This window comes from Indicator indicator, chromosome 25, assembly GCF_027791375.1.
Source record: "Indicator indicator isolate 239-I01 chromosome 25, UM_Iind_1.1, whole genome shotgun sequence".
NCBI classification, from domain to species: Eukaryota; Metazoa; Chordata; class Aves; order Piciformes; family Indicatoridae; genus Indicator; species Indicator indicator.
The window spans coordinates 8730632-8744944 of record NC_072034.1 but is presented as its reverse complement, the minus strand read 5'-3'; the positions used below and the strand labels follow the sequence as shown (position 1 = coordinate 8744944).

Below are 14313 nucleotides of genomic sequence, written 5' to 3'. Positions count from 1 at the left end.
GAATACAAGGGCAATCAAAAACCACCACAGAGGCATCACAGAGAAATGCCATTGCAAATGGAGAAGATGAAATAATGTGCCAGTGGTGGAAACTGTCTCTTTAAAATCAACTAGTGGTTTCCAGGCCCTTTTTGACTTGTCTCCTGGTGATAATCAGTCTTCCAGATGGTTTCTCATTGCCTAATGGTGTACATGAGAAAGTAAACATTTCAGATTATTGAAAAATCAAGTATCATTGCAAAGCTACTCTCTTTCAGTTAAATGTTTCAGGAGAAACACTCTGAAAACATACAGCTAACAAGACTTCTCAAACTGAAACTGAGACCACCAATTAAGGGAAACATACAGCTACACTGTCCAAGAGCAGCTTTATCAGCAAACAGACCAACAGTACTTAAAAGCACAAGCTCAAAGACATCCATATCTCAACTGCATGACAACATAAAAAGAGGGCTGAGTTCCATAAAGCACGTATATGAGTTAGAGCAAGACTACAGCATGAGATGCAGAAAAAGCTTCCTTAAAATTCCCCTCATCACTCAAGTATTCACTACTGGGTGGAAAGAAGTCCAAACTGACATTGACAAGAATCAAGATTAAACTGAAATGCCTTAATTTCCATCTTTATATGGATAATAAGGATCAAACGCTGTTTGAAATAATTTATTTTAACTAGACCTGTAAAAGTTTTTGTACATTAAACAATTCACTTACATTTGATGTTTTATGTATTCTTTGAGAAGCGCTTCATCTACGGAATACATCTGCACTCCTGTTCCATCACCATAGTAGTACATCACACTAGCACTAAGCTCAGGTTGGAAGACTTGGTCAGTTCCTTCACCATACAGTTCTTGATACCCAACGGAATATTCAAAGCTCACTTAAAAATAAAAGCAGAACATAAAATAAAGATGATGAAAAATACTAAGTCCATCACAATTATTTTAAGGCATGATAGATACTGCTCTTCCACTCTTAGTTTTCAGCATCTGATTTTAAGATGACTCGTACTTCATAAGCAAACAATAACATTATAAATAGAGTTTTAAAGCTTTTGCTAAGCATATACTACTTTGCATACTTTGAGGGTTTCCTCTGCCTCGGCCTCTTCCTCGGCCTCTGCCTCTTCCTCTGCCCCTGGAGAATCCTCGGACACTGCCACCCTCACTTCTCACACTGCACACTTCATCTTGATCATCTCTCTTTTCTCTATCACGACGCCAATCTTCAGGAGAAAAAAAAAAATCAGAATTAAATATCACAGAAGAATTACGTAGCCTCTAATTTATTTCTGGGTGTTAATCATAAAATATTGCATTGAAGTGTCTCCATTTTCAGGATGCCCAGAAAGGCTGAGGAAACGTCACTGCAGAATACACTGTTAGCACCAAAATGTCCCTTGTAGCAGAGCTCTTATCTTGTGCCCAGGCAACCCACTGAGACTCAGTCCTGCTGGCTAGAGCAGAAGGTCAGATCTGAAAACTGCAAGGATGAGAGAATGAGGTTTGCCCAGACAAGACTTAGGGCACACTGGGTGGAATCTGTTGAAGAAGAGTAAATGGGCTTGACTGGCAGTCAGTCTCAAACACTCCTACAGCAGCTGGACACTTCTGACAGCCTAGGGATCACAATACCTATGATCAGCTTGAGATGGGAAGCAGTGATCATAGAATTCTTCTTTCAACCATTATAGTGCTAAGTCTACTCCTGTGCACAACTTGAAAACCTAGAGTCAGGACGAGCTGCTAGCTCTTGATGATCCTGCTACAGGTGGGGATTTCTATTCCAACATAAACTGCCAATCTCATGCCTACTCACATGGTATTATACTTGAATTGCCACAAAGAAAAACCCTGAGACTGAAAACTACTTACTTCTTGTCTCACTCCGTCTGTTGTTGTGAGGTATTAACTTGTTTGATTCCAGGAGAAACCTTGAGCTACTTCGAGAGCCTGGTCTTTCTTGACTGTCTGTCCTTACATCATCCAAGTGAAGTGGCACCCATTTCTGCTTGTTACCTTAAAAAGTTAACGTATTACTCTTAATTACAGAACTAGCTGAGGTCTGAGATCCTGAAAAGATTCTATAGAATTCTTCTTAACTAGTAACAGTTCATTTCAAGAAAGTCTAAAAACTGGGAGAGGCACAACATTGAAACTTTAAGATACGATGAATGACTAAACAATAAATGCAGTAAACAGGAATTTCTCAAACTGAAAGACAACCTTACCTAAGCTTTACATATGTGAACTGAAGGTGAGCTTTTTTTTATCTAGTGAATTTTGAGATGTCAGCTCCATTACCAAGAATTTATAGCTACATAAGCGTTAAATATATACGGATGATTCTACTAGAGAATTTCACAACCCATGTATGAAATGGAAAGCTAAAAAATAATGTATCAACTTAACCACTAAAATAAAGATGTCAATGACAAACCATACAGATTTCCCTGAAAATTTAGCTGTGGAACTGTGTTTTACCTTGAGACATTCAGATTAAGTTAATTCGTGTGCATCAAAATTTGTTAGCAAAGCTGTATTTTCTTGAAGGCTGGCCTGAAGTATCCACTAACCATGCATTTAATGAGAACATTTGCTGTTCTATTCTTGATTGCTACTGTGGGCCAGACACCTTGGTAGCCAAGAAATATAAGCAAGTATGTTGGATGTATTATCCACACTCGGGAGAAAAATGAATTAGGTTGTACCTGAAGAATGCTTTGCTTTTGATTTCCACTTGAAAATTAAAAGCAGCAAAGGATTTGTTTTTAAATACACACAGAGGAAGATGAACAAATCTACACCACAAGGGTCTTTAGAATACGAAAAAATATCAGCAAGGAAACAAGAAAAAAAAGCCCCAAACAAACAGCTGACGGCAGCAATATCTTCAAACTCTCTCAGCTGTTATTCCAGCCTACCCCAACCTACTGCCCAAATGGGATTCAAGTTTGCTTCCTGTTTTTAATGTAACAGATTGAATAGAAAAAAATGAAATTAATAATCTGGTTTAGTTTGAGTGATCACTTCAAGGTGTAAGTTCAGAGCAAACCATGAAAATTAAAATGTTACTATTTAAAATTACAAGTGCATATATATGAAATTATATTAAAAATGAAATATTTAATGAAGCAAAGATATCAGAGACAGTAACTGTTCATATATCCATGCCAAAATTTTGCAGCAACTGTCAGAACCCCACGGACTATCAGTAGATAGGAGAATTCTCTTTTGACTAAACAGAACACTCCAAAGCCTAAGCAAGGAAGCCTGTTTTAAGCTTCCTAGCAGAAAGCAATATATACTGTTAGCACCTAGAAAATGCAAAACATGAAACATTTAATCAAGTTATTTAACTGGAATTAATTCAGCTCTACCAGTGGTGACTTATTGCATGATACATTGTGCACAGACTGACCTTTTTTCCTTTGGTTATTAGTTTGAGCTTCATCTTCACTAGTGTTATCTCCTGGACCATCTGGCTTTGCCTCTGAGTTGTCCTTAATTCCATTATTGCTTTTTTGATCAGATTTCTCCTCCTTTTCTCTTCTATTTGTTGTCTTTTTACTGTGACTTGTCTTACACTGCAAGAGATACTGGTAATTATTTCTGACAGTACAGCTGCTGACAGCAAAAGGTATCCATTTCCTTTAGCTATTAGAATTCCTTTTTTATTACCTGTTCTCAGCATCTTCAGTAGTGCAATTTAAAAAGTGTGTTGTTTTGTCAAGTCTCATTTTAAATAGCTCTACTTTCTGCTAAATTGGCAAGACTATAATAAGAATTTTTAGACTAGGAAAGTCTTCAGTTTTCTTTCACTGACAATACAGAATTGCAAAGTGCACAGAAATCATGTTTCAATATTTCAGAATGGAGTTTTATAGCAAAGAGGAAATAATATTGCTCACCAGTACCTACTGTTCAGGCTGATTAGCTTCAAAAAGCTGTGCTTACAGAATACTGAATGGTAAATCAGAAATTCCCTTGATGCTGCACAACCTCAATAGCATGCCAAATGTTCACACAAAGTGTAAGAAAGCCATAGGTCATAATTCTATTCCACTAAATCAGAACATAAATCAAACATCAGAGGATGTGGAGGTGTATGATTAGAGACTTCTTTTTTCCCCACATTAAAATATGGTATTTACTGGGAACTGTGTGCCTATGAATAGTGCCAGCGTCCTGCAGATCACCACTTCTTGGTTTCAAAGAAGGCAAAATGATCAGCACTGCAGCAAGAGCGAAAAGTTTCCTTTTCCCCTGGTATCAATACAGGCTGGAAGATGAGTAGATTGAGAGCAGCCCTGAGAAGGACGACTTGGGGACACTGGTGGAGAAAAGTTGGACATAAGCTGGCAATGTCTGCTCACAGTCCAGAAGGCAAACCCTATCCTGGGCTGCAACAAAAGCAGCATGGGCAGCAGGTCAAGGGAGGTGATTCTGCCCCTCTGCTCTGCTCCAGTGAGACACCACCTGCAGCACTGTGTCCAGCTCTGGAGTCCTCAGCACTCCAGACTCATGGATCTGTTGGAGAAGGTCCAGAGGAGGGCCACAAAAATGCTCAGAGGGCCTGAACACCTCTCCTATGAAGAAAGGCTGAGAGAGTTACATCCCTCTACTGCCACCAGCTAAATTAGCAGCCTTAGGATGCAAATCATGTGCCCTTCTCCTGAAGTGGTAGTCTCCTATTCACAACACCTCAGTAACTGATAGGGATAGTAACAATGCAGAATCTTATAAATACTTTTCAGAAAATAAATCGAGGATCTTTTATGTATCCTAACCCATGATGGGAAATATGCACATACCAAAGCATTCTAACTGGTACCTGAACAACTGAACAAGCATTCATCTGTTGCCTTATTCAGGTTTTAAAGATTCTTCTAGCAATCTCAAAAATCTTGTAAAATGAACTCCTAGAGGTGGCAAATTCTCCCTGCCAATAAACACAAAGTTGTGTCAACTATATAGACATCTGTAATTTTGACCTGCAGTGCTAAAATCCTAGAGACCTGGAAATGAGAGGATGGTGAAGGATTCAGAACTCCAGTACCAGTGCAGACAGCTAAGCACAGAGCAGTACACTGAATCATCAACAAAATTTCCATCGAAGCCCTGCAAGACCCAAGGCAAAATCTGGGGGGAACAGTATTAAGTGAAGTCATCAATGTGGTTTAAAAAAAAAAAAAAGGAAAAAAACCCCACAAAAAACCCAAACTCACTGAAGATGACAAAAAGTACTTACTTCATTGTTTGCTATTTCACTTGGTGTTGGCCAGTTTGTGATATCACCAAAATCATCAGCCTGCAAAGATGCAAACAGTTTATACTACTTCCTAGATATAGTCCTCCTTAATATATGGAAGTTTAGTGATGAGTCAGAGAGCCAGACTGACCCTTTGAGCAAAACTGTTAGAAACATCAATTAAAAAAAACCAACAAACCAAGCAAACAAAAAAAACAGAAAACAAATACAAAGCTTCTGAAAACACACTATGACCAGCTGCAGAAACAAGTACTCAATGCAGCTACATCCAAAATCAAGGTTCAATACATCCTAGTTTGCAATTAGCATGACTTTCTAAATAATGCCTTCATGAAGAATATTTTAAGTGGGCACCGACAAAAAAAAACAGACAGCAAGCAAGCAGATTTTTTTTTGTTACATTCTATTATAAAGCAAACTAAAGGCTTATGACTTTTGAGCATACATAGAACAACTGTCACATTAAACACTGTCTTACACAGATTCCTACGGGACTTACAGGTATCACAAAACCCACTGAGGGGTTGGAAGGGGCCTCGAAAAATCATCCACTCCAACCCCACTGCCAGAGCAGGATCACCCAGAGCAGGTCACACAGGAACACATCTGGGTGGGTTTTGAATGTCTCTCAAGAAGGAGACTCCACAACTTCTCTGGGCAGCCTGTTCCAGGGCTCTGTCACCCTCACAGTGGAAAAGCTTTCCCTTGTTTTCATATGGTACCTCCTGTGCTCTAGCTTGTCCTTGTCCTAACACTGGACATGACTGAGCAGAGCCTGGCTCCGTCCTCCCGACACTCACCCTTAACAGCTTTATAAACATGAATGAGGTCACCCCTCAGACTCCTCCCAGCTAAAGAGACCCAGCTCCATCAGCCTTTCTTCATAAGGGAGATGTTCTATGGTTTAAAAAAAGTCTTAGGTTTTGGAAAACCTTGAGCACAGGTATTATTCAACTTCAAGAAGGGTTGCTGTACAAAATTTTTGAACATCTTCATTGAAAATTTCTGTGACTCCTGTTGTCATTATGCTATTTTTCTAGCAGCACATAAAGCACACACAATTCCAAAAATCAATCTAGCACCACTTGTGCTCAAATGCTGTTGTTTCTTTGCAGTCCTTTCACATTTCAATATAAACTTATTGATTTTCTAATAAAAAATACCTTTCCTGATCCCTCATATATCACGCTTTAGCATCCCCTCTAATTTTATGTTTCCCTTTTTAACTCCAAAAATTAACTATTACCAAGGAGGAACATAACACTTTTGGTTGTAACCTCAAAATAGTTTGTCATCTCTTTCTTAGCAGTATCAGCTATTTACCACACTGGATATTTACAACCAGAAATATTTTGAAATTATTTTCCTACCATAATATCAAGCCAGTTTAGATTAACAGGTTAGATTAACTGGTACACAAGACAACCAGTCCAGTAACTCATACTTAAATGTTCTTCTGGCAAATACAAACCTTGCTGCTTTTCCTTGTCCTGGGTTTTGCTGCTTTTATAACTTTAGTGGAATTTTGTAGTTCTGGAAAGGAAGAAAAAATATTTTCAGGTGAAGAATTAGACTACGATTAAAATGAGTAAAGAAGGTGTACTTGAGCAACTCTGACTATCACGCTACATCAAAGGTTTTTTGTGTCTTGGTATCAAAGTCAATGAACATTTCCAAGAAGTAACCAATAGTACATGACACTGAAAAACTCACATAGATAATGAGTGTAAATAACCTTGAACACCAGGTGTACAGCATAACTGTGTAACAGTATTTAAGCATTTGCTCAGCTATAAGGTCAAGACTATCGCAACACACTGATGTTTTAATGTAAGGATTAGAGAGGAAAACAAAAAAGACCTCCTGAAACATTACAAAGTCATCCTACTGGAAACTGTATTTAGAAGACAGATTTTATAAAATTTATCATTATGCAAGCATGAAAAAATTAGAAACAATTACATATTCACAAATTCCCAGTAATTTCCTTTTCTAAGCAATTACTTAAATGCCAAATGAAATCTAGTCATATTGCTCATAATCAAGTTGAAGCAATGAATAATAAAAAAGTATTTAAGGGAAGATTAAAAGAGAAAAATTGTTACAAAAACTACATTAACACTAATAAATTTGAATGGCCAAACTCCACAGTGGATGTTTATGATACATATGGGCAGGTGCAATGAAGCTGACAACATTTTCAGAACCATCCTGAACCCAGACCCAGATTTTCTGATAATGACGACCCCATCTGATATCCTACACAACAGTCAAATACACTTCCACCAGTACCAGCAAGTAATAGAATACTTGGAAAGAACTCCCTCATATACAGCAACATTATTGAGCCTAACAGTCTAGGATCAATAACTTACAGTGATAAAAGGCTATTTAAGCTTCCTGTGTGTGTCTGTGTGAGCTGAAATTCCCCCCCCCACCAACAAGTAACCAGGCTAGCCCAGTCTGGAAGCAAATGAAGGCTGTATTTACAAGCAGAGTCTAAAATCTACAATGAAATGCAATGAATATGTACAAATATACAAAATTCACAACATTTACAAATATATACAATCAACAGAAAAGCACAACCGATCTCCCTTTGCTTCCCCCCAAGGGGACCCTCCCAAAGGGGCCTCTCTCTCTCAGGAGCTTCCCCCCAGACCCCCCTGGACAGAGAAGCAGAGTTAGTTAAGCAGAAAGTTGTTAACTTAGCTGCCAAGGTCAGTGTGTTATCTTCAGCCAGAAGAGAAGAAGAAACAGCAGCCAGACAGCCCAGCAACTGCCCCCACTGCAGAACGCAGAATGTGCAGAGTGCCTACTTTGTTTTGGGTAATAGTTCTTAAACATTTCTATCTATCCAATGGAAGTGTTTAGAACAATCGTTATTTTGCTTTCTTACACCCAATAGTGACTTATTTACATTCTTTCACTTTCTCTGTTCTGAACTTTGCAAGGAAAAATTAAAAAGACAGTTTCAAACCATCACAGTCCACCCCTTCTAAACAATTCCATTGGCTGCTACTATCATTTATCTAATCTAAAATAATATCTACAACAATAGGTGAATAAAGACCATAGTCCATTCCGGCTATCTCAGATGTAGATGATTCAAAAGAGTCAAATCACAGGAAAAACAGCAAACAGCTTGTTTCCTCGCAGATGGAGCGAAGAAAGGAACAGGGACTCTCAGGTGACTCAGGGCTCTCAGGGTTCGTGCACCGTAGATCTCATGGACTCTCCTCTTGGGCGCGATGCTGTATCTGCGCAACACTCTGAATTTAACCTCTCTCAGCCAAAGTTAGATTTCTTTGTGGAATACACTGAATTTCACCATTTTCTTGCATCACCCAATAGGTGTGACCAGGACCTTCAGCAGAAACCACCCCTCGGACAGGTTTGGCCTCTCCTGAAGGAGAAAATACCCAAACAGTTTTGCCTAACAGATTCTTTTCTCTGATAACAGGAACTCTATCACCTTCCTCCTTTCGCAACAAATCTGATTGGGCAGGTCCAGCTCGATTCACTGAACCTCTCCTATTCACCAACCAGGTTGCTTGTGCTAAATGTTTCTCCCAGTTTTTCAAAGATCCACCCCCCATGGCTTTGAGAGTGGTTTTCAGCAAACCGTTGTAGCGTTCGATCTTCCCTGCAGCTGGTGCATAGTAGGGAATGTGGAATATCCACTCGATGCCGTGCTCTTTGGCCCAGTTTTTTACAAGATGGTTCTTGAAGTGAGTTCCGTTGTCTGACTCAATCCTCTCTGGAGTTCCATGTCTCCACAGGATTGGTCTTTCCAGACCAAGAATGGTGTTACATGCAGTTGCATGAGGAACTGGATAAGTTTCCAGCCATCCAGTGCTTGCCTCTACCATAGTCAGCACATACTGCTTACCAGATGGAGAACGAGGTAGAGTGATGTAGTCAATCTGCCAGGCTTCACCATACTTGTACTTGGACCATCGGTCACCGTACCACAAGGGCTTGATCCGCTTTGCCTGCTTAATAGCAGCACAAATGTCACAGTCATGGATGACTTGTGTGATAGCATCCATGGAAATGTCAATGGATCTGTCACGAGCCCATCGGTAGGTTGCATCTCTGCCTTGATGTCCTGACGAGTCATGGGCCCACCGAGCTAAGAACAGCTCACCTCGGTGTTTCCAGTCAAGATCAGGATCAGGATCAGAGTTTGTGTCCACCTGGGAAACTCTTGCAGCTAGATCTGCCTGATGGTTGTGTTGTTGTTCCTCAGTAGCTTTGCTCTTAGGAATGTGAGCATCGATGTGTCTCACTCTCACTGGGATTCTCTCAATGCGAGCAGCAATGTCTTGCCACAGATCTGCAGCCCAGATTGGCTTTCCTTTCCTCTGCCAGCCATTCTTCTTCCAGTCTTTCAGCCAACCCCACAAGGCATTGGCTACCATCCACGAGTCGGTGTAGAGATAACGTTCAGCTACGTTAAGAGCTAGCTGGACAGCTTTTACCTCTGCGAATTGACTGGATTCTCCTTCTCCATCCCTCGCTTCTGCAACTCTGCGCGTTGGACTCCACACTGCAGATTTCCATCTCCGCTTGTTCCCAACCAGACGACAGGAACCGTCTGTGAACAAAGCATATCTCTTTTCATCATCAGACAGATCACTGTAAGGAGGAGCTTCCTCAGCACGAGCTACTCTCTCCTCTGGAGGTTTTGCACAGCTTGTGCCTTCTGGCCAGTTTGTGACCACCTCCACCAAACCAGGCCTTTCGAGATTTCCCATTCGAGCTCGCTGTGTTATCAGAGCCATCCACTTAGACCAGGTAGCATCTGTTGCATGATGTGGTGAAGAACCTTTGCCTTTGAACATCCAATTCAGAACTGGCAATCTAGGAGCTAGAAGAAGTTGTGACTCAGTTCCGATCACTTCAGAAGCAGCTTTCACTCCTTCATAAGCAGCTAAAATCTCTTTCTCTGTTGGAGTGTAGTTTGCCTCTGAGCCTCTGTAGCCACGACCCCAGAAACCAAGAGGACGTCCTCGTGTCTCCCCTGGAGCTCTTTGCCATAAGCACCAGGTTGGACCATTGTCACTCGCGGCCGTGTACAGAATGTTCTTAATGTCTGGACCAGTTCGGACAGGTCCCAGACCCATCGCTTGGACTACCTCTCGCTTGATCTGGTCAAAGGCTGCTTGTTGTTCAGGACCTCATTGGAAAGTGTTTCTCTTTCGAGTCACATCATATAAAGGTTTCACAATCTGACTGTATCCAGGAATGTGCAGTCTCCAAAATCCCACTATGCCTAAGAAACGCAGAGTTTCTTTCTTGTTGATGGGATTTGCCATGGTGGAGACTCTGTTTATCACATCCATTGGGATGTGACGGCGACCGTCTTGCCACCGCACTCCCAGAAACTTGATTTCTCTGGCAGGTCCTTTCACCTTGTCTCGCTTGATAGCGAAACCAGCTTGCAAGAGAATGTCAATGATTTTGTTACCTTTCTCGAAGACTTCTTCAGCAGTCTCACCCCAGACGATGATGTCATCGATGAACTGAATGTGTTCTGGAGCTCCACCTTTCTCCAAAGCATCATGGATCACTGCATGGCAGATGGTTGAACTGTGAATCCACCCCTGGGGCAAACGATTGAATGTGTACTGAATGCCTCTCCAGGTGAAAGCAAACTGAGGCCTGCATTCCTCTGCTATGGGAATAGAGAAGAAAGCCTTAGCAATGTCTATGGTAGCATACCATTTGGCCTGCTTGGATTCCAGCTCATATTGGAGTTCCATCATGTCTGGTACAGCTGCACTCATGGGTGGAGTTACTTCATTCAAGGCACGGAAGTCAACTGTCAGACGCCACTCTCCATTCTGCTTTCGCACAGGCCAGACTGGACTGTTGAAAGGTGAATGAGTTTTGCTGATGACCTTCTGACTCTCCAACTGACGAATCAAGTTTTGAATGGGCACCAAAGAGTCACGGTTGGTTCTGTATTGTCTGTGATGCACAGTTTGAGAAGCAACCGGCAGCTTTACATCCTCTATCTCATGTTGTCCCACAACTGCAGATTCATCTGAAAGCTCAGGTCTAATGGACAACTTCAATTTTCCTCCATCAATTTCTACAGTTGCTATTCCAAAAGCCCATTTGTAACCCCTAGGGTCTTTAAAACGCCCTTCTCTCAGAAAGTCAATTCCCAAAATACAAGGTGCATTAGGACCTGTTACAATAGTATGTTTCTTCCACTGCTTCCCAGTTAAACTTATGTCAACCTCTATCTTAAACAATTCTTGAGATCCACCAGTGACTCCCTGAATAGTTATAGATTCTCCCCCTTGATAATTTGATGGTATTATGGTGCACTGAGCTCCTGTGTCAACCAAGGTCCTGTACTTCTGAAATTTTGAAGTGCCAGGCCACTGGATGTACACATCCCAATAGATTCTGTTATCTCCATTATCCCTTACCTCCCCCTGGCGGAAGGCAGGGCACCCCTAATGGTGGGGATTACCTCCACATGTACAGCTGGCACAACGTCCAGCACCAGAATTAGGATCACTGTTGGAGCTATCAGAGTTGTTCTGGGAAACTGAGGAAGTGACAGCTACCCTTCTGGTATTGCTACCTCGGGATCTGCCCCTCTGCAGTTCCTGTAACCTCTTGAAAAGATCAGAAGTTGGTTGACCATCCCATCTGTTCATGTTCTCCCCAAACTGATCACGCAGAGTTATCCAGATACTGCCACGTGATTGCCTCTGCTGTCTGTTTTGGTTTGACCTGTTCTGGAATGGCCTTCTTGGAGCACGTCTGTTCCTAACAGCTGAAACTTGTATCCATCTGGAGGAAGAGGAATCAGAATCATCCCCCTTCATCAAGTTGGATATGGAGGTTTTAAGTTCCTCCTTCAGCTCTTTCATGCAATTCTTCATTTCTCCAGACAAAGTTTCAATGGCTGAAACCAAAGAAGTACGTGCAAGACTATCCTCCAATTGCCTCATTTGGTCAGTGAAATGGCCAACAGTGGGAGGCACTCCACCATAATTTCTTGCCACAATTCTGCTTGCCAGAATAGTAGCATAATTAGGAGGAGCAAGCTTAATGAGCTTTTTGGCAAGGCCTGTTCCAACAGGAATTTCATCAGGATTCAGGGTCTTATGATCTCCATACATTATTTCTCTCACAGCAAACTCTCTCAGACGCTTGATTCCCTCAGCTATTGTGGTCCAAGGCTTAGGGTTCCATGGTAAATCATCTCTGCTGGGGTACCTCAGTGAGACTGCCAGTAGGAGGCGTGCCCACAGAGAAACTTTACCAATGCACTTGCCTAGGTGCCTGTCTATGCCTGTATCCTTTGAGAGCATCCCCAACTGAGAGGCTGACTTGTCGCCTACCACCAATGCTGGGGCTCCCATATCAAAACACCTGGCTAGCCAAGACAGGACTGGCTCATTATCTCCTCTGATGTAATCCTTCCTCACATGTCTAATTTCCTGTCTGGGTGCATCAGCTGACTGTATGTCATCCTCATCATCATCATCATCATCCTGAGGTCGCTGTCCCCATAATCCTGTTGTAATCCTCCGTTGAATTTCCTTGAGTTCAGAGGCTCTGCCAGCAGTTGCTAATCTACCAGGGTCTACATCCTGACCTACATCTCCATCATCCATGTGGGGTCTCAAGAGGTCTGCCAGAGTTTTAAGGCTAACCCTCTCTTCCTCACCAGAAGGATCTTTCTTAACAGAGGGACCCTGAGTAGAAGGACCCTCATCTCCATCTGCACCATCTCCTGCAGCATCTGCATCTCCTCCTGCAGCTCCTTTACGCTTTCTGCATACAGTGGCCACCAAATTTACTGGCTTGGTTTTCACATTCACAGCAGAGTTGGAAGAGCAAGTAGCCTTATGTCTTTCTTGACACAGTGCTATCAGTAGCCATATGATTATTCCAAGAAGCAACAAAATTAAGATTAGCACAAGATGTCTAAGGTACCAAAGAACCTCTGTAACTGTAAGAGGAGTAACAAACTCAAAGGTGTCTGCTAGCAGATCCATAGTTGAGTTACCATAGCTTCTTAGCCCAATAAGACCACAACAGAATTCACCAACATTCAGTAACTTGTTCTTAACCCAAAGAAATGACTTATATGCCACATATCTCACAATCTTGTCTATCATGCAAGAAATGGCCCATCTGTAGACAATTGCACTGATAATAGATGAAATAGAATGACTCAAAATCCAAAACAGCTTCATTTTGCTTCCTAATCTGAGCAGGAATAAATCATACAAGCAATCGAGCCCCGAGTTGGAGTGCCAAAAATAAAAGATGTGTCTGTGTGAGCTGAAATTCCCCTCCCACCAACAAGTAAGCAGGCTAGCCCAGTCTGGAAGCAAATGAAGGCTGTATTTACAAGCAGAGTCTAAAATCTACGATGAAATGCAATGAATATGTACAAATATACAAAATTCACAACATTTACAAATATATACAATCAACAGAAAAGCACAATCGATCTCCCTTTGCTTCCCCCCAAGGGGACCCTCCCAAAGGGGCCTCTCTCTCTCAGGAGCTTCCCCCCAGACCTCCCTGGACAGAGAAGCAGAGTTAGTTAAACAGAAAGTTGTTAACTTAGCTGCCAAGGTCAGTACATGTTATCTTCAGCCAGAAGAGAAGAAGAAGAAAACAGCAGCCAGACAGCCCAGCAACTGCCCCCACTGCAGAATGCAGAATGTGCAGAATGCCTACTTTGTTTTGGGTAATAGTTCTTAAACATTTCTATCTATCCAATGGAAGTGTTTAGAACAATCGTTATTTTGCTTTCTTACACCCAATAGTGACTTATTTACGCTCTTTCACTTTCTCTGTTTTGAACTTTGCAAGGAAAAATTAAAAAGACAGTTTCGAACCATCACACTGTGTCTCTTAATACATGTGCATTTGCCCTGCCATAGATGAATCCAATTTTCTTACTCTGTGCATTTTTTCCCTACCTATCTCTGTTGTGCTGTACTTTCTGCACTGGAAATTCAGAGGGAAACCCCTAAATACGTCTATCAGGCA

General features: G+C 41.6%; 1 protein-coding gene across 1 annotated transcript in view; it reads right to left on the bottom strand.

Moving 5' to 3' along the window:
* The window catches only part of LARP1B (La ribonucleoprotein 1B), a 36891-nt gene that overhangs the window by 15960 nt on the left and 6618 nt on the right, over positions 1–14313 (bottom strand). Inside the window, exons 3-8 of the mRNA XM_054392464.1 lie at positions 6746–6807; positions 5254–5313; positions 3424–3589; positions 1878–2021; positions 1085–1228; positions 715–883 (exon numbers count right to left, since the gene is read on the bottom strand). Coding sequence (XP_054248439.1) covers positions 715–883; positions 1085–1228; positions 1878–2021; positions 3424–3589; positions 5254–5313; positions 6746–6807 — 745 coding nt within the window. The remainder of the gene's footprint in view (positions 1–714; positions 884–1084; positions 1229–1877; positions 2022–3423; positions 3590–5253; positions 5314–6745; positions 6808–14313) is intronic.